Raw genomic sequence first — 20,374 nt, 5'->3', positions numbered from 1 at the left:
AGGAATATTATAGGGATTGTCATTTTTTTCCACAGTCTTTACAACTCTACCTGCACACTCTCTTTCTCCCCTGTCCCTCCACCTACTACTCCAACCTCTACCTCTTTGCATCCAGTATCCTTGTCTGCTTGTGGCTGAATTGTAAGCTTTCCCTGCAATACCAATTATTGTGCCTTGCTCAGAAGCAGAGAGCAGAGGGGTGAAATCAAAGATTTGTGAAGCACAGCTCTTTAGCACTTTGCATTGGCTTTTTTTGTCCCTGCATCACACATCTCCTAGTGCTGTTTGTGAAGTTCTGCTCCATTACTGAAGCCTGTGTAATCCTAATGCCATTCTCACACTCAGACCACCGAGGCACAGATAACAAGCTTACATGTCTGCATGCCCTGAGTGGGAGGATAAATATATCTATAGCAGTCTGGGTCTTATTTTTCTTAGTTTCAACCATCGTTCCCAAAACCCATTGTAATCATAGGCTGCTGATTATAAAAGATGGACGTAGCCACTGACGTCACCTTTGTGGATTCCTCTGTGGCTATGGCTGTTTTCAAGAACCCTGTGCAATATTTGAGGGGAAACTGCATGGTGATACCATAGCAACTTGTCAGTCACAGACTTAAAACTACAAAGTAAAAGCATAAACACATCAGAATAAATATTTACAAAGTAAAAAGTGATAAATCAAGCAAGATTTGGGGTGATTTTCTAACAAATTTGCATACATTCTGACTTAACTGATAAAACGTCACAACTATAGCTGAATCCTTTGGCAGAGAAAAATAATATTTAAGTTTTCTGTACAAAAAAACATTGTTATTGACATTTTTTAAACAATTTGCCATAATAAAACAGTGTGTTAATTATTTGTCTGACCTTAAAAATCCATTATAATCCTTGTTGATATTTGTTTATGTGTTAATAATGGCTATAATTGGCAGAAACTGTGCAAATAATTTTAACCACCATTTCCCCTTTACTTTGAAGTACATGCACTTACACAGAGATACAGACATATGTACTCATACACGTCTGGATAAATGAGCATGCAGCAATGTCATTGTCATAATACCCACTTTTGAGTGATAAGGAGAAGGAGCATCGTATTGACAGGTTTTGTGAATATCTCACACTTCCTTTGCTTCAAGCTTTGATCACAGCTGAGGTGCCCTTACAGGGCTCTGCTTGTCAATCTGTTTTCTCTGTATGTTAGTCACCACCTCTACTGTTTTTTTTCTTCTCTGCCTTGATGTTTGCCCTCTGACCCAATTACATTGCACAACACAAACTACCAGGAGCCTCCAGTCACACACTACTGTCCCTCTCCAAATGTTTTATTCTTAGTTAACCTCTCCTACAGCTTTCTGCCCCTGGCTGACAGGTATATGTTGTAGGGTCTGACAGCTGACAGTCATAGCTGCCTGTCCGCTGCCTACAGGAGTGTGACAGAACAACACCCTACATCTGTCTCAGCCGCAATGAGGACACGATGCCTTCTGTACTGTCATCTGAACGCCCATATGTGGGAACAGAAACGCACTTCCTACGACTGATTCATGCAAGCTGTGAGCCGTCATGCTCGCAGATATGCACAGGACTATATTTCGGCCCCAACGAGATGCAAACACAGTCAAACATGTAATACCTGATACATAAAAATGCAAATTGAATTATTTTTTTCTAACTTTGCAAAAACTGTAAGGATTAATGCTCGGGCTCTACCATTTGACAAATAAGTATGGTAAATTGTTTTGACCCAAACCAGTGTGTAAAGAGGTGATGCAGCTACTTTTTTCAGGATTCTGTCAAAATACATTAGTGTGTAGGTTGGCAATGCAAAGGCTGTTTGGCAGTGAATATGTAGGCTTACATCAAGTCAGCAAATAGTGGCAAGCTCCAGATGGTTTTCTTTTTGCTAGCAGTGGTTGATCCAAAATGCACAGAAAAGCTGGAGGTCTGAAACAAAAAGTTTGTCCAAAGTCTGCTACTGCCACATCTACGACATCTAATAAAGATATATATTTAATATAAGAAAGAATCACCAGTAAATCTAATGTACATGTCACTGGGCTGTGGGAGGAAGCTGGAGTAACCACAGGAACCATTCACATGCACAGAGAGAACATGCAAACTCCACTTAGACAGAACCCATATTCTACTTAGGAAAGGAGGGGTTTTGAGTTTACTTGAGACCTTTCAGCTATTTTTCAAATCTCACAATCTTGTTTCAATCACATCAATATATTTTTTTCTGTTTTATCAACATTCCCAAGGAGATCCGTAATTATCTGCAAGTGCTGTTTGACAATTAAATCTCAATTCTTGCTTAAATATAACAAAAAAAAAACATGACAGCACAGCACAGATAGATTTTCTTACCAACAATCAGCTAAACAGGTCAACCACACAGGATTGTTAAGCAGACACTATGATGGTTTAGCATTGCATCCAAACAGAACCGCGGTATATTAGTTACTTGTGTTGGTCTGAACCTTGTAGGGATGTCACCAGAATCAGTACTTAAGGTACCTTTTGATACCAAATTTGTGAAAATGCTGCGGGCCTTTTCTTTAAAACCAGTTTCAGGGTTGGTTTATTCTCCTATGAAATGTTCAGTCTGTCAACAGAGCAAGAGCCATTCAGTTTGATTCATGTGATCGGATTCAGAATACCCTTTCTGCCCTTCTGCCTGCTGTTTCCACTCTTGTTAGCCTCTCCATCATTCACGCTTTGTCTTTTCCTCTCTGTCCTTTTTACTTCACTATATGTCCTCTCTGTGACCTAAGGACAGTACGATAGGCAGGGAAGACTGGCACCAAGCTGCCACGAAGATTGGTTCATGACCCAAACGTGGCAGAGCTGATCAGCTTATAAGCCCACAATACGCACAAGCTAGACAAAGAGTCAGGGCAAGAGGCCTCCTTCTAGCTTCTTCTGCAAATCTTTATTTTATGTAAGGGCTCTTGACACACAAAGTCGACCTAAAAATACTAGCACCAACAAAGAGTGTTTGATCAAACACTTTCCCTTGTGTCATCATCCTTGGATTTTTTTTCCCCGTCTTCAAATATGTACAGAGAGCAGAAGACAGACTAACTTACTGTCAGCTTCTGTGAATGTTGCGAACTTGCATGGAAACATCTCATTAGGGTGTGTTTGTATTTCAAAGAACATTGTGGAACAACAAAACTAAACTAACTCACCATGATCCCAGATCAATGAATCTGTGTCATTATGAATTTCATTATGACAGTCTAATTTTATGCTTTTGAAGCAAGTATCATTCAGAAATAGATGAGAGAGATTGATTTATTCAGCTCCCTGCAGGAAGAGAGTGGGAAACTATTTACTATATATTTCAGGTAACTTTATATTGTGTTAAGCTAGGTTACGGCATAAACTATATGGACCTCGATCAGACCGAAAAGCCCTCATATGAAGTACATTTTTAACTTTGTCACAACTGATGATGAAAAATGTAAAGGCGGCCTGTTTACTTCACTTCTCACTTCATGATCTTTCTCTCGATTAAAATTTTCATACTACGGCAAACGCTGACTTGGACGGCACAGATGAAACATGACACAGTTATTTAAATATAGAGTATATTGCATTTTTTAGGCAGTTGAAATAGTCATAAAGAACTGTTTGTGTTTATACTGCATATATCGAGTTTGCACATCTTCTGTGGATATTACAACAGCCGATGTGACATTTATACTTTGTTTGTGTTTCAGGTACCAGGACATGAGAAGACAGATTGGCTTTGAAATCAGGGATATGTGGTACAATCTAGGTAACTAAGCTCTTTCCATGTGTCGCTATTGTTGTTTCACTTTCAACTGATAAAATCCCTTTTATGAATGAATTCACTTGTTGGAGCAATGTTTTCTCAGTTTGTTTATTATTATCTGCCAACCAAGTAACATGTCAATCCTGCAAGGTGTATGTTAACAGTCGTTACCCAAGTATAGACAGTCGTGTGTTAATTAGTGTTATTTTGTGCAGTAAGAGAGAGACATGGCAGTCAGATCTCGATGGAATGAGATTGTTGTATACAGGGATTGGGGTGTTAAGATTTTGGCATTCATGCCTACCGTTTCATTGCAACCCACACCATCTGATCCTCTAATTAGAGCTTTCCACTAGATTAGATTGATTCATTTTCTGGGTTTATTATACCCATTGCTTTTTTTTTTTTTTTTTTTTTTTTTTTTAAAACCAAGGTGTTTGATTTTCACTTATTTACTGCTTGACTGATGAGATGAGAGGAGATTTGCTAAACATCAGAAGACACATTCCCTTATTGTTTGAAACTGCAACTATTAAGTCTGGATTAAGGATTATCCATGCCTTGTTACCTCACTTATGCTATTTGTTCTGTCAAATTTAAATTCTGCAAATGAGCTGTGCAGTTAGGTTGCACTTACATGTTCTGTTCTCTCTGTTTTTCTTCTCAAAGGGCCCCACAAGATAAAATTCATTCCGGAGATGGTGGGTCCTATCCTGGAGATGACACTAGTTCCTGAGATCGAGCTGCGAAAGGCCACCATCCCCATCTTCTTTGACATGATGCAGTGCGAGTTCCACTTCACAATGCATTTCCAACGGGTGTGTCATCTGAAACATGAACTACAGCTCATCTTTACTTAAACAAAACAAAAACAACAAAACGTTAAGATTATGTGTAAGATGAAAATGAATATACATATTCACTGGCCAGTTTATTAAGTACATCTTTCTACTACCTAGTTGGACCTGTTGTCTTAACTCTCCAGATTGAAGATGCTGGAAACGTTCTTTAAAGATTTGTTCTTTAAACGGCACTCACTGGACATTTGCTCTTTTTCAGGCAATTTTGAAATACCCTAGAGATGGTCTTGACTGTGTCTACATTCCTAAATGCATGGAGTTATTGCCAACTGTTGCAACTGGCTGATTACATATTTGCATCAACAATCATTTGAACAGGTGTCCCTAATAACTTGGCCCGTGAGTGTGTATATGCAGTGCATAGTGTGTATAATCAGCTATGTCATAGAAGACACCCACACACGTATATATGGGAAAAATAAACTTTTCATTTTTTTTATTTTAATTATCACACCTATTGATGTTAGCTTTCTTTTTTCTTTTTTTTAGTACATATTACAAGATATTTTGTGGATTCTCTGAGTGTTTCATCATTTACTAATATTAATATTGTAGATGATAAAATCTTCAAATTCTTTGGACAGGTACATAAAGAAGTATTATTTTAATTTATGAAGTATTCACTCGCCTGTGCACACCTCCCAACTTTAGTTCAGAAAGATGTAACTGATGAGTGAGTAACTGCATTCTGAGTTTCTTGCTTATTGGAAACAAGGTTTTAGATGAAGCGAAACAATAAAGGAATACAAAGGTAGAACAAAAGTAAGGAAGAAGTTTTGTAGCCCACAGCTTACTTGTAATTCTGCAAATCTCATTTTGTTGTGCTGCGATTATCAACAGCCATGGTAAGTGGAACTTAATGTTATGCCTCGTTACGATCCAAAATTAAGCCTTTCTGCATGAGGAAATCCATTTGGTTACAGCTGTTCTGTCATAAAATTTCACAGGCTGTTTTCAGCTTTGGGATGTTTTCTGAGAGCTGCCGAAATACGTGATGTGTACTTCACTTCTATCATAGTAAAGAAACACAACACTTTCCAAATGTCTCTTTCCTCGCCATTGTAGTCTTGTGAAAACCATAGCACTCCAATATCATTTTTACTGGTTGCACAGCCGTGTCCTTTTATAGTGAAAGTGTGCAAAGCGTTTATATCTTCTGTCTGGATCAGGATCATTTTGGCTGATTGCTTCTTTCCTATCATTTTCAATGAATTGTGATCAGTAACATTTTGATTACAATTCTGAGAACTAGTATATTTCCTGTACTAGTTCTCTCTCTTTCTCTGTGTGTTATAAGTCCTTGGCTTTCCAGAAAACAGCAGTCATATCTTTTTCTACTTTGCTATACTCTTTTTTTTCTGTACTCGTGTCCAAGACACAAGTAAATCAAAAAGTCAGTGAAAAAAGCTTTGTTTCAGCACAATGAAATTCAATTTTTTATACAGCTGCTACATACAAATATTGGAAAAATAGATCCATGCATCACTGTCAGCAGATACAGCAACTACAGAGCAAAAAGTACAGGCAAGGTGTCTCATGATGCAGCTTTCTGTTGTGTCCTAATAGAATTTCAACTGATAAAGAAAATCGGAACCAGCTCACAGCCAGTTCCATTGCAAATAATGGACGATTTAAGTTGAAGCGTAAACCCTCACAGCTGGGTTTGTTGGAGAAAGAGGGAGAGAGAGCAACAGGGAGATGGCGTTAATGAATTGAAAAATTAGCTACACTGATTATTTACGCCTGCTCTGTCTAATTGCAGTTTGAGAACGAGATCATCACCAAGCTGGATCACGAGGTGGAAGGGGGCCGCGGAGACGAGCAGTACAAAGTTCTCTTTCAAAAAATGTAAGTGCTGATTAATGGGCAGGATTATGCCTGAGCCTCTCGCAAGTTAGATAATGCTAATTGCAACATAGCACTTCTCAAAATAATCACAGTGTGCTGATGATCACACGACTTGCCATCGCGGCTTGCCTACATAATGTCTGCTTTCGGAGCAGATGCTAACTCTGTTTTAATGTGTAAAAAGACAGCTTTTTCCTGAATCCTCAGCTGTCAAAGACCATCTTAATACATACTTCACATTTCTCTGTGTCCCCATGGGTTCTCTCATACTCTCCCTCTGTATCCAACCTCACGACACAAACACCAGCTTACTGGAGCACTGCAGGAAGCACAAGTACTTGGCCAGGACGGGTGAGAATTTCGTCACTCTGGTGGTGCGTCTGCTGGAGAGGCTGCTGGACTACAGGACCATCATGCATGACGAGAACAAGGAGAACCGCATGAGCTGCACTGTCAACGTGCTTGTAAGATCTCTGCTTTCAATCCTGAATGCGCATAAGCCGAGTGCTGGTGATACATGCGTAATTAGATTTGAACCCCCTGCGTGAAATGATACACATGAAATGTATAAATAACAATAGAGGTAATTGTTTGTGTTATCAACGCCTGGTTGTCTGTCATAGATTATTGTTGCCAATAAAAAACACTGTAACGATGTAGAATCACATACAGACGGCAGTAGCAGGCATCTCGACATGTCAGTGCATTAAAGTGTTATCACTGAGCTGTTCATCTAAACCACCTGTTCTTTAAAGTGACATTTCATCTGGAAGCACCAAAATGTCACTTTTATCTCACATGACTAGGCACATTGAAAAGACTACAGACGTATGGCCTATATTTCACATTTTATCTGCACTTTAAATAACTTCGGTTTCACTAAGAATTTGACAGTGTCAGTCAGTGGACTAGGTGCTTGGATGTGTGCCCGCTACAAGCCCTGATACTGTTAAATAATAATCCACCAGTGGCTTCTTTTCAGATAGATAAACAGAATACAACCATTGCTCTCAGTGGAAATCTGCAATGTCCTTTAAACCCGTTTTAACTCTTTGTTTTTCTCCACAATGTAGAACTTTTACAAGGAAATAGACAGAGAGGAAATGTACATCAGGTAAGATTCTGCGTGTTATACATTTGTTATATTTGAAGCGTTTTTGTCCCTGTGAGGCATTTTAAACACTACAACATAGATGTAATAAGGAGTCTTAGTTGAGCTACATTTTTGCCTCCCAAAGATTAAATAAAGTAGGTCTCCAGAGACCCAGAATAAAATATTTGATTTTGATAAAATATGTTTCCCAGTCTGCAATCTTACCTGTCAGTTTTCCATCTATTTTTCAAGCGGTATTTGAGCTAGAAGAGCCTGTCAAGACACATCCGTCTGGCAGAGTTAACCCTCTGTCTGTTAAAGTGTGAAAGACCCACCTCGTCATGACCCATAAATCATTGCTTTTTTCACTGCCAGGTACCTTTACAAGCTGTGTGACCTCCATAAAGAGTGCGACAACTACACTGAGGCGGCTTATACTCTGCTTCTGCACGCAAAACTGCTTAAGGTACCCATGCACAAGGCCAACAAAAAATAAATGTTAAAGTGCATTCTCTAAAATATCTAAAGCTGCACACAGAAACACCGAATATATAACCACTGTTAAGCTGTTGTCAGGCAGATGTTAAACGTAAGGTTAAGGTGTCAAGCAAATAACTGATTGGGCTGTATCAGTTTAATTCCACTGTGGCACATACGATACCTTTTAAGGAGGCAAATTTGCACAGCAGCCTTTTATTTGCAAAGCCAGTGCAAGTCACAGCTAGTATCTGATCTTTAATTTAAAAGAAAAACTTGCTCATGTTCTAAAACAGAGACAAAGGTGGTCATCATCACCTCAAGCATCAGTGCAGGCATCCCTACTTAAAGGTGGAAAAAGGGCAGCTTTCTGCCACAACTTAAATTGAGCACATACATATTTATAGATTATCAAGAAGCATTTCTTTTATGTTCGTACCTTTTTGTTAGTAGTCATGCTCTCAGCCTTGAAAGTTTCTATCTCCTGCCAAAAATACACCGCATCCACTTGCAAAACTCCTCATACAAAGAACTGCAGCGTCTATTCCCAGCTGGGGTTTGGTACACCCTAAATTTGAAGTTGTTCCTCTCTGCCTTTTATCCAAAATGGATGCATCCAACATCTCATCTGTTTTTGCATAAATAGCTGGCTGCTTCAGTCTTTGTGCAGGTCTCGACAGGGAAGAGCAGGCTGTGACTAAATCACATTTTCCTCACTCGGTAGTCACAGTAGCATCTGTAGCATGAGTTCTATGTTTTATTATTATTATTGTTATGATTCTGCTCATCTGCAAGTGTCTGTGTCTTTCTGATTGTGACTGATCTTTATTCACATCGAGGTCTGTGTAGACAAGAATGAATGAGAGGGAATGCCATCCATCCATCCATTTTCTTAACCCCTTATCCCATTTGTAATCGTCTGGAAGAGGGAAGTCTATCCCATTTGGCATAGAGTGAGAGGCAAGGTACACCCTAGACAGGTCAACAGTCCATCACAGGGCTAACACAACCATTCGCACACATTGATTCAGCAATTATCCTACCATGCACAGTTTTGGACTTCACGAGGAAGCTGGAGTACCTGGATGGAACCTTAACACGCAGAGGGAGAACTACAAAATTCCAGAGAAGGAATGATTTATATATAATTCTGTATCCTCCAGCATTTATAGAGTAGGACTGGCTATAATTAGTGGCCCAGTAGAGTACCTGCAGCAGTTTAATAACATTGATGAATTCACAACATTTTCTTCATAGTCAGAGATGAATCAGCACTTGGGTTTTGTCGATACGGGGTCACTGCTCGTCCATGAATTACCAGAGATCCTTTTTAACATATAAATGCTGCAGTCCAGCACTAAAGGATCAATAAGCTAAGCCAAGTCTTCCCAGAATCCTTCCTTATACCACAGCAATGTGGTGCAATTAATTTTTCACCCATTGTCTGTGAAGGCTATGCAAATATTGAAGCTTTGCTATTCAAATGTGGCTATCACAAAAATGAAAAAAAAAAAACACTGGTCAGAGATCTTAACTCTTCAGGTTACTCACAACACCATAGAAACCAATTAAAATTGGCCAGTAATGAATCAGCCCTGACAGACGCATAGGATTACGCTTGCTGTACACAGAGGCCAATCAGATTGTCTGTCTTTCTGCCAAGATGCTATAGGCTGTCAGAAACCTTATTAGTCTCTATAGTGTGTCAACAATAAGAACAAAAGAATATCCCTTGATTCTTGCAGGGTTATTTTTTCATTATCTTCTGCGTCTTTCATTGTTTAAAAATGAAAAAGCTTTTCTACTAAACAAGATTAAGTAAGTGCGTGACTCAGTTGTATCTAGTGTTTACACTGGTAGTAAAAGCCCAGCTTCTCTCTACCCTTGGAAGCTCCACTTCACCGTATTGGCTTCCCGTGTTAGCTTACTGGTGCACCAATCTGGAGATTCTCATGCTAAATACTTTTTAGGGGGGGGTTGATATGCTTTTTCTTATCTAAGTTTTAGATATTGAGGTCAGCATATGTTCAAGTAGTACCTGTGAGGCAAAAGCTCAGGCTTCTAAGAACTCTGTTTCAGACACACGCTGTTGTGCTGTATGATGTCAGTGCTAGCAGATATCTCTAATATGGTCCTGCCAGGCACCGGCTGTGAGCACAGCAACCCCTCCCACATGATGTTCAAAACTTCTGTTGGTGAGGTACAACTACTCAGAAGACATTTGGCTTCAAGGCAGAAGGAAAAGCACTAAAACGGCTGCAACTAAGGGGCAGCACCGAGGCCCAGTATAAGATAGAGAGGATCATTCTGAACTGCGAGTCATGCAACTCTGCTTTAGTTGCTTTGTGTGACTCAGTAAATATGGAGCTCCGAATGTGCTTATAGTTCCCCTTTAACACTAAGCATTAGCCACAGGAATGCTACACTTTGCACTGATGCCATCAATGAATCATTCAGTATATACTGATATGGGTTTCATTGCACAGAGTTGTTTCCATCTTGCATTGTCAAAGTACAGAGCAGCTATAAAAAGAGCCACACATCAGTCTAACCCATTTACACTGGATATAAGTCAGCAATTGATTTCTTGTCACTTACCCTTTTTACTCTGTATCGTATTGTACAGTGTTGACCCCAGTGCTAACTTGTTTTCTGTAGTGGTCAGATGAAGCATTTGCAGCCCACCTGACACAGAGAGACGGCTACCAGGCCACCACTCAAGGACAGCTTAAGGACCATCTCTACCAGGAGATTATTAATTACTTCGACAAGGGCAAGGTAAGGCGTCCATACACTGTTACTCACACTCATAAGCATAAGTGGACATAATGATTTTTCCTCGACTCCTGAGATGCTATATTTAGATGTTGTCGTCTCAGCTAAATAGCCTTCCTGGCTTGAGAAGGCAGGTTTTTGAGACTGAATGGAAGTTTAATGTGCTGTTTCTGCAGAACAGGCACTGATACAGTGATAATCCCCTGCTTTTAGTTTCTGCTCTTATGGATGAAGGCATGTATCCGAGCACACAATGTAGGTCTTACCCGTTCCATTTAAAACCTCTTTATAAGCTTACATTTCTCTTCAGCGTTCCTTTTTTTCCTTTTCCCTCATAGCATGTCAGGGACTTGAATGCCATCTCGTCTGCCTTAGCCAGAAAAATCTTCCAGCTTCATAGGACCAGAGCTGCTGTGTTATTTTGGTGTATTGCCTATTATTTGTTCCAAAGGAGAAAAGTGTTTTTCAACCTGCAAGCTAAGCCTGGAACTGAATCTGTAGGACTGAAGCCACAGCTTCTCAGAGATGATGTCCCAAAGCTTTGCATGTGTCATGAGTGTTGGGGTGCAGCCGCCACTTTTGGTTCTGCAGCCAACTGTCACTCAGCAAGATGTGGCTAGGGAGACAACAGTTTGAAAGAGCTGTGGACAAACATGCGCATACAAACCCACCAGAGTGATCAGTAAGTGTTACAGTGGCTGTAAGAATACATCAGCACTCCAGAGAGAGTGGAGTTTAAACTGAGGACAGTACCATGGGTGTCAGATGTGTCATCTAGAAAGCAGTCCCAGATGGTGTTGCCACCACCGCTCTCACTGATGGGAGGCTGATGTGAATAGCAGTCTGGACTTGGTCCACCTCCAGGCTGCCCCATATCAGCTCAGTCCAATCTAGCCTGTCAGGAACCCACTTAGAAGCTTTTCAACATGTTTGAGTGGTTCACATGTACCTGTGACACAGTTCACTGTAGGAGTCAGGGAAACATGCATGATGACACATTTTCTGCTTCTAAGGACAGGGTCTGGATTTTCATTTCAGAGAAATGGGGGAAAAAGTGACAAGCTGAAGGGATTCATTTATTTAAAAAGGACCTTAATACTTTTTTCTGGGAAAGAGTAGCCTGTACCGAATGAATGCTTGATTTTTATTTATTTTATCTTATTTTTCTCACTATTTATGTATCATTTAGATGTGGGAGGAGGCAATCATTTTGGGAAAGGAACTGGCTGAGCAGTATGAGAATGAAATGTTTGACTTTGAACAACTCAGTGCATCCTTGGTAAGTAATGTTATGTTGTTAGTTAGCTTTACTTTAAAGTTGCAAACCGTATTGATATAACAATGCATACAAAATTATTAGGGGATTATAAAGACCTTATGCATATGCATGTTTAATGGATTTAATCAATTTTAGCTAATATTTAACAACAAGGTAGAATGCATCGTAAAGTGATTAACATGCTACATGAAATGTGGGCATAATTATTATTGTAGCAAAAACGGGCCAATCAGGCTGACAATCAGGCCAACACAGTGCTCCAAAAATGCTATTGAGTTCCGACCCTTAGACATTTCATTGTTTCACAAAAAAGGGGAAGTGACAAAAAGATAAAAATGCCCTACAGAGTGCTTTTTTTTAACATTTAAATCTGAAGCATTAGGAATGTTGATATTCAAGACCTGCAACCCGTGTCCAGAAGTACAAAGACATGACAGCTTCATTTATGACAGCTGCAGACAAGAAGGGGCACTGAAAACTTGGGTTAACCCTTTATCGGCCAAGTATCATACAAGCCCTTTGGAGTTATTTTGTAATTTTAGCTGGAAGATTATAAAATTATTCTGATGTTTTAAAAAAAAAGGAAGGATTAATATTTTTGAAAGGCCAAAACTTTTATTTTCCTTTTTGTGTTACCAATTTTTAAAGCAAAGAAAGTTAAATATTCAAGTTTGAGATTTTGAATTGTTTTGGACTGTTTGTCTAATAACTGTGCACACAGTGTGTAATAACCATAGTCACTCATATATCACAGATAGATACAGGTTATGTAAATAATGCTGTAGTATGTCTAATTTGTAATCTCTTGAAACTAAAAAGGATAAGGGAGAAATGTACCAATAATTTAACTGGATGGGTAAAATATGCAAGGAAAATTCATGTGCATGCTGTCCCTGCTTCTTAAATTTACCTTTGATTCTCTCAACAGCGGAAACAGGCGCAGTTCTATGAGAATATAGTGAAGGTCATCCGGCCCAGACCAGACTACTTTGCTGTAGGCTATTATGGCACCGGGTTCCCCTCCTTCCTACGTGTGAGTATATACACTGACATGCACAAGGCGGATAAGCACAATGTGGGTGAGCCACTTGTCAAAAAAAGATGATCGATATATTTACTGTTGCCTGCTTGGTTCTCAGCCTCAGCATTCAATACATACGTGCTTCACACACCTCTCTCCCATGAATTTTGTTTTGTTGTGGCGAGGCTCACATGTTCAAAGCCCCACCTAGTCTGGCTTTAACTTACTTACTCACTCACTGAGACAAACTCTGAATCACAGGCAGCTGCTCCATGTGTGGGTTGCGGAGTAGATCAGAATTATGCGCTGAGTGGATCCCCTTCAGTGTGGGAAAATGGCACGTTTCTCTTGGAAAAAGGCAGGCAGCTAAGAAAGATACAAAAGCAAGAATGAATGAATACATCAGTTTCTATCCCCCACTTCTTGCATGTGTGTCTTGCTTTCATTCACCACGTATCACTTTTCCTCAGTGTTAAGAGACCTGTGTAAGTCACTGTGAGCCGGTCCACTCGAAATCTTTGCCTGCATCTGCAGTTGCCAGGAGTAGTTGTAAAAACTGCAAAGCTTTGAAGAATAGCCAAAAAAAAATCAAACCCAATCTTGTCTGTAGTAATCAAAAGACCGATCAGACGGCAAGCAAAGCATTTAAGTCCATTTGCCGAACTACAGCTGAACACCATTTTTCCAAGAGCACGAGCATCACAGTGTCGGGAAGATGGTGTTCCGGTGAAGTTCCGCTCAAGGTGTCCCATCACCACCTGCACAGCAAAACCATGTACCCAGCACAGAGTGAAAAAGGCTGTCTGGTCCCATTGTAAATTGCTTTCAGTTGCTGAATCACAGGTTACATTCAGCTCTAAGCTTGTTTAAGCAGACGGAGCTGCAAATGTTCTTTAAAGTGGTGGCACCACAAGGAGAGACACTGATTTCTAAAATGACCACCAGAACTGAACACTGATTTTACTGAACTGATGGAAAATCTGCCGTCTATTTATAACATCTACCAAGTAAAGCAGACTGCTTAGCCTGAATTGATCTCTTTTTCCTCTGTAAATGTCCCGGCTGGCCTTGTGCCAATCTGATCACAGCATATCAGAAATTAAATACGTGTTTAATTGGTGTTTGATATCTCAGCCACAGTGTCTGAGGTGCTGCTGGGTGCATATCTGCCCTCTATTTCATTTCACTTGCTCAATGATGTGTTTTGTCTTTTTTTTTTTTTTCATTTTAAATGTAATCTATATTAGATTATTTTTCCTGTGTTGCTGTGTCACTGTAAGCTTAATGTTAGGCCTGAGATTTTTATTTGCAGGAAGAAAAATAACAGTGCTGATTAAATTTGCTTTTAATGTATGACCTGTTACTGCTGTTTTTCAGACTGTCATCTGGCATCTTACTGAAGGACATTTTATTACACAATCGGCCACTAAATGGCCTAAAAGTCCTCGTGGAATAAGATGATATAAAACTCTAGTTTTAAGAACTGTGATCCCCGATCATACCCTTTTCATTCTATTATGAAGAACAGCCATTTCACAAGGGCTTTGGCTACTTTCCGATCTCCACGCCCCCCCCCCTCTAACCCCTTTCATCTGGTAGGGCAGAAACTCCATTATAGACAGGGCAAGCTGCACTGGCCTAATCTAACAGGCTCTTTAGAGAACCTTTGAGGATAGCTTGGAGCTCTTTTTTCTTTCTCTATTTTATTCTTTTTTCATATGTTTGCCCTTACCTGAAATAACCAGAGATGGTGTACATATAAAAACCAACACCCATCATCCATCTTTTTTTTTTTAAAAAGTGGAGCATTTTTTGTAGTACATTAGATACAAAAGAGTTTAAGCTGGTCATGGTTACTAGTCACTATTTTTTTACTTGTTAAACATTAAAAAGCCAAAGATTTATGACATTTTAAATGCTGTTATGGCTTTGACATTGTTCCCTTAAAAGGGCTCAGTTTGTAACCCATCCTGAAATACTCGATAATTATATTAAAGGATTTCTGTGTAGGTATATTGGAAATTTCATCCATCCATCCATCCGCTTCGCTTCTCCTTTTCAGAGTCGCGGGAGCCCATCCCAGCTGTTATAGGGCGAGAGGTGGGGTACACCCTGGACAGGTCGCCAGTCTGTAGCAGGGCTAACACACAGAGACGGAAAACCATTCGCGCTCACATTCACTCCCGCATTCACACCTATGGGCAATTTGGATTAATCAATTAACCTATCCCCACAAATTGCATGTCTTTGGACGGTGGGAGGAAGCCGGAGTACCCACGCAAACACGGGGAGAACATGCAAACTCCACACAGAAAGACCCCGGCCTGATGGTGGAATTGAACTCAGGACCTTCTTGCTGTGGGGCAAGAGTGCTAACCGCCTTGCCGCCGTGGAAATTTGATGAGGTTTACTAATGGATAAATACAGTTATACAAGAAGGTTTTCTGTATTGTTTGGAAAGATAACTTCAAAATTATATCCCAATATGTTGAGGAAATGAGCAATAATGATTTTTATGACAATATAGAAAAGAATACTGATCAAAAATAGATGAGTGCACCTTGCAGGCGAGAGCATTAGTGCACACAAAATAAATGCAATTTTCCATCCATCTTTCCCAATGAGCTACTGTCACTGATGACAGACTGCCTAATTTGAATTGTGAATCTAATACCATAAGGTGCCAGCAGCAGAAGCATTATAGTGCAAAAGTTGTGACATAATAGATGGAGTGACACAACATAAGCCAAATGTAACCACAAAGTATTTTGTACCCAGGATGTTGTATTTTGGGTCAACTTTTTTAACCGTTTCCTTTGGGAACCCTGGGCAAGATTCTAAGCATGAGTTGCTCTCCATTGGATCCATCGGAGTGTGAGTGTTAGCCAGAAAGCACTTAAGCATTGAAAAATGTGATTGTAAGAACAGGAGTGAATAGGTGAATAAGACATGTTGTGTAAAGCGCTCTGAGTGTTCATGTAGAGTACAAAAGCCCTATATAAGAACCAGTCCATTTACCATTTACTTTGCTATCATGTAAACCGCATCAGTCACTTCTGATCCGCTGTTTGTTCTTCCTCTTGTATGGAGTGCAGCTAGCAAGGCTTGTTTACTCTTGGGTCATACACCACCAGCTGTTTGTATTCCTTCTTCCCCACTTAATAGCCTGGTTGCGGTAAAAGCAAAGCGATAAAACAAGTTTGTTGTTTCCACCTTCCGGCAGCGACACTTTTTTGGATATATTTGGCAGAGTTGGAAGTTGTTGAAGGAGCTCCTTTGTTAGGTATTAAATTGTCATCAGCAGCTGAGACTGCTTTCACTCTCAGACATGCCTGGGCTTGTCTCATGGTAGTGCAGGACAGGGAACATAAACATATGGTGTTGCTATATGAATGATATGATGATATGACACTTTGTCATGTAATAATTTATACTGGTTTTAATGTTGGACAATATGACAAGGAGGACCCATAATTATCAGTCACGCCTCGTATTGCTTTTTGTTGCGGCACTGCAGCGTCCTCAGGGGGAAAAAAATCAATTCCTCGATGAAGACATTTTGTAACCTCCCTCCCACATATTAATTGATTTTATGCAAGAGTACATAAATCAACTGCTTATGATTAATTAGTTGTTAATATAGTTAGCAGCTAAGGTGCTAGCGGCAAAAGGCTACCGATAAGATTTTAAAACATCAGACTCAATTAGGTCATTGACTCCAGTTGTCTGTGTGCTATAAAAGAATATAAGAGTGGTTTTAGATTGTTTTCATCAATAGATCTATATTGTATAAATATAATATTATTGTACAAAAAAGATCAAGACCAAAATATTTAGCCAAAGTCGTCTTTTTAAAATTACCATTACATATTTTTGTTATATTTATTTTCTATATAAAAAAGCCCTACTGACCAGTTTCAGCTTTCGCATGCTTAGTATTTCCTCTAACCATTGTTTCCCTCACTTTACATGCTGTTGGCGTATTTATTCCCTTCTCCTTTCTCTTCCCATCAGTCGTAAACTTTACTTAATCCCCATATTAAGTTTCCTGTGACAGCTCAGCTTATAGAGTGGTTGAGGGTGTGAGAGTTGGTTTGAAATATGTATCCTAAGACTCCACATTCGGAGACACTCTGATATGAGCTGTCATGTTCTATCAGTCAAAATGTTCCTCAGACAGACCCCTGAGCACATTCACGCAGCTGAAGGCCCGTTCGTGGCTCATGCATTTTTAGGAGCACTCTGTGCACTCTTCTCGTATAATTTGTTTTTGTTTTGGATTAAAACAAGATGACCTTTTCATCAGTTTATATGCCAATCTATGTAGTAGATTCAAAGGAAGTATCCATCCGTTTCCGTTGACTTTTCTTTGTAAAGAGGGGTGTGACATAAAGACCTTAAGACCTTAAATCCTGACAACATGAATTTTATTTAAAGTCCATGGCATTATAGTTATGTGACCTGTTGCTGCTTTGTCACTTGACTGTTGGAAATTGCTTTTTACCCACTAGCCAGAAAGAAAAGACCATTTTAGTATGACTCATTATCTCACTGAAAGTGGTTTTCTTTTCCAGAACTAGCCAGTGTGGGTTTGAGGGTAATGAAAAGGAGAATTATGACATTGAGATAACTGTTCACACGACCTGAATGCTCAACGAGCATAATGCGAATCTGCTGTCTTCTTATGAATAAGAAAACAATATGCAGTGCTGGAGAAAGACTAGCTGCCCTCGTTCAGATTTGAATCTGTCTTAGAGAAATGCAGACTCGTGACAAATTAAAGTAAAAAAACCCCAACTTGGATTGTCTTTGTAAAGGTTTGTGCCCTAGGTGTTTATCATCCCTGCAGTTCATCTCACTAATAAATGAAAAGTGCCTATGTATCACTGTGTGTATTCTTTGGCTTTAATGGATAGTCATTTACGAGGTTTGCTAATTTTTATTTTTCTTGAAGCCTAAGTAAGGGCAGTGTCAAGTTTTAAATATTTGCTTTCTGCAGCACATGCACAGTGAAACTGACGTGACAGGATAAGGAAGAAACTAACGTGACAATTGAGACTCTCACGCAAGTCTGAAACAGAAATGTGCTCTCTGCCGTCTGTGCAATGACTTATGGGAGAGAAATCACTAGACTTAAATTCCTATGCGTAACCATTACTTGTAATTGCTTGCTTGTAACTTTTACTTGTAACTTTTTACAAGTTAAATGTCTTCTTTTCAGAAGACATTTAACTGCTAAAATGCGGAGAGGGTGTTTTCATGACATGTCATGTTGCTGCACTAATATCTGACGGGAAACTTCTCTGTGTCTGAAACATTGCAATGTTTTTGAAGGCAACCACATTAGAGGTTATTGTTAGAAAGAGCCCACAGCAAAATGCTAGTGGCCATTTGTATGTCAGTTGGGTTAAACAGAAATACTCCTCAAGCAAGCCAACTCTGATCTTGGCTAGGATTCACTTAACCGAATCACTGAATCGGTTCCAAGAACTTTCTGTCACGTGCATTTCCAAGTGTTTAAAATGGAGATTATGATGATGCATTTGAACCCAGCGACAGTACCAGGCAAAGTAGATTTGCAAATCAAAGTGCTTTTCTCATTTCGTCATGGTCTTGCATGCTCTTTGTGTACTATTAGCGTGTGTACTTTAAATATATATTCATATTCATAAAGTAGTGTACCTCATGCATATATATTGCAAATGTAAATTCAAATTATGCATTCATGAAGATATTTTTACGATCTGAGTGTCGTCTTCTGTGTCCTTCAGAACAAAATGTTCATTTACCGCGGGAAGGAGTATGAGCGGCGAGAAGACTTCGAGGCACGTCTCCTGACACAGTTTCCCAATGCAGAGAAGATGAAGACAACGACACCACCCAGCGAGGACACAAAGTCTTCCTCTGGACAGTGTATCCTTAGCACGATTTACTAAGCAAATCTTTATTTTACTTATTTTTTGAACTTTAAGGGGTGATTTTCAAAAGGTTGTTTTTCATTTTTTTTAGTGCAGCCACCATATTAAATTATGTCAGTGCACAAAATAAGAGTATATAGTTTTTATTTTCCACAGAATGGCTGCATACTTGCACAGGAACAGGTTTCTTAGCTTTTAAGCAAAGTGAAGCGCGGACATTCTGGCAGTTCATGACGTCACCCCATTTAAAGTGAATGACAAATTGGACTGAATCATGATGCAATTACAGTCATGTGAAAAGTAACGTTTTCACATGACTTTATGCAGTACAAGTACACTCTTACTGCTTCCATTTAAATTAAATGGGTGGGCAGGTGCTGTTAATCAAACACATGTGGTGTGAGTGATCACCTTTGTAAAAGCAGACGTTTGAGCAGTTTCCTGGTCTGGATAATTCAGGTCTGTTTTAGCCCAATGCTACAATTTTCCAAAGACTGGATGTCTCCACAAATTCACCCCAAGATCAGACTCTGCAGTGCATGGAAAAAGATTGAAAAATCCCAAGAACTACATCTCAGACACTACAGGGCTCAGTTAGGATGTTAAATGTAAAAGTTCATGAAAGTACAATTAGAAAAAGACTGAACAAATGTGTGTTTTTTGGAATTGTTGCCAGGAGAAAGCCTCTAGTCTTTCATGGCAGCACGGCTTAGGTTTGCAAAGTTGCATTTGCACAAAACTTGTGGAACAATGTCCTTTGGACAGACAAGACCAGATTAGAGGTGTTCACCTATAATGCACAGCGCCACATTTGGGAAAAACCAAACACCTTGCAGTCTCTTAGTTGAACTCGTCAAAGGGTTTAAGAGTCAAATATGAAGCCACCTGTCCAACAGCTAACGATTGGCCAAAATTAGGTCATGTCCCAAGCACAGCAGCAAATCTGTAACAGAAGCTGAAAAAGAAAAGACTTGTGTGGTTGCAGTCGCCCAGCCAAAGTCCAGACCTGAAGTAGATTGAAATGTTGTGGCAGGATCTTAAGAGAGCTGTGCACAAAGCAATCCCCACAAACCTCAATAAGCCTAAGTAATGTTGTAAAGAAGAGTGGGACAAAATTCCACAACAGCCTGAGAGGCTGATGAAGTCAATACTTGAAGAAAATACTTCAAGTCCAGAAAAAATTGTTTTTTATGAAAAAGTAAAAGTTATTGCTTTTAAAGGTGCTTGGGGTGTACTGAGCTTTTCACAGGACTGCAGCGAATGCTGTGAAAACTTTCTTTTCACATGGCTGTATAGGTCAGTCCAGAAGGTTA

At 39.6% G+C, this 20,374-nt stretch overlaps 1 protein-coding gene and 1 long non-coding RNA gene across 3 annotated transcripts in view; both read left to right on the top strand.

Moving 5' to 3' along the window:
* Nucleotides 1–20,374, top strand: part of dock1 (dedicator of cytokinesis 1) — a 191,796-nt gene that overhangs the window by 146,868 nt on the left and 24,554 nt on the right. For both annotated transcript variants that reach the window (XM_019362509.2, XM_013269519.3), the window contains exons 32-41: nt 3,735–3,793; nt 4,460–4,608; nt 6,413–6,498; nt 6,806–6,962; nt 7,572–7,612; nt 7,967–8,057; nt 10,727–10,846; nt 12,033–12,122; nt 13,051–13,155; nt 18,915–19,056. In XM_019362509.2, coding sequence (XP_019218054.1) covers nt 3,735–3,793; nt 4,460–4,608; nt 6,413–6,498; nt 6,806–6,962; nt 7,572–7,612; nt 7,967–8,057; nt 10,727–10,846; nt 12,033–12,122; nt 13,051–13,155; nt 18,915–19,056 — 1,040 coding nt within the window. The remainder of the gene's footprint in view (nt 1–3,734; nt 3,794–4,459; nt 4,609–6,412; nt 6,499–6,805; nt 6,963–7,571; nt 7,613–7,966; nt 8,058–10,726; nt 10,847–12,032; nt 12,123–13,050; nt 13,156–18,914; nt 19,057–20,374) is intronic.
* On the top strand, nt 8,066–9,569 carry LOC112847636 (uncharacterized). Its single transcript, XR_003221286.1, has 2 exons — nt 8,066–9,033; nt 9,121–9,569. It is a non-coding gene; the product is annotated as an uncharacterized LOC112847636 (long non-coding RNA).

Source organism: Oreochromis niloticus, linkage group LG8 (assembly GCF_001858045.2).
Source record: "Oreochromis niloticus isolate F11D_XX linkage group LG8, O_niloticus_UMD_NMBU, whole genome shotgun sequence".
NCBI lineage: Eukaryota > Metazoa > Chordata > Actinopteri > Cichliformes > Cichlidae > Oreochromis > Oreochromis niloticus.
The sequence above is the reverse complement of the archived record's forward strand: the minus strand, read 5'-3'. Positions and strand labels throughout refer to the sequence as shown.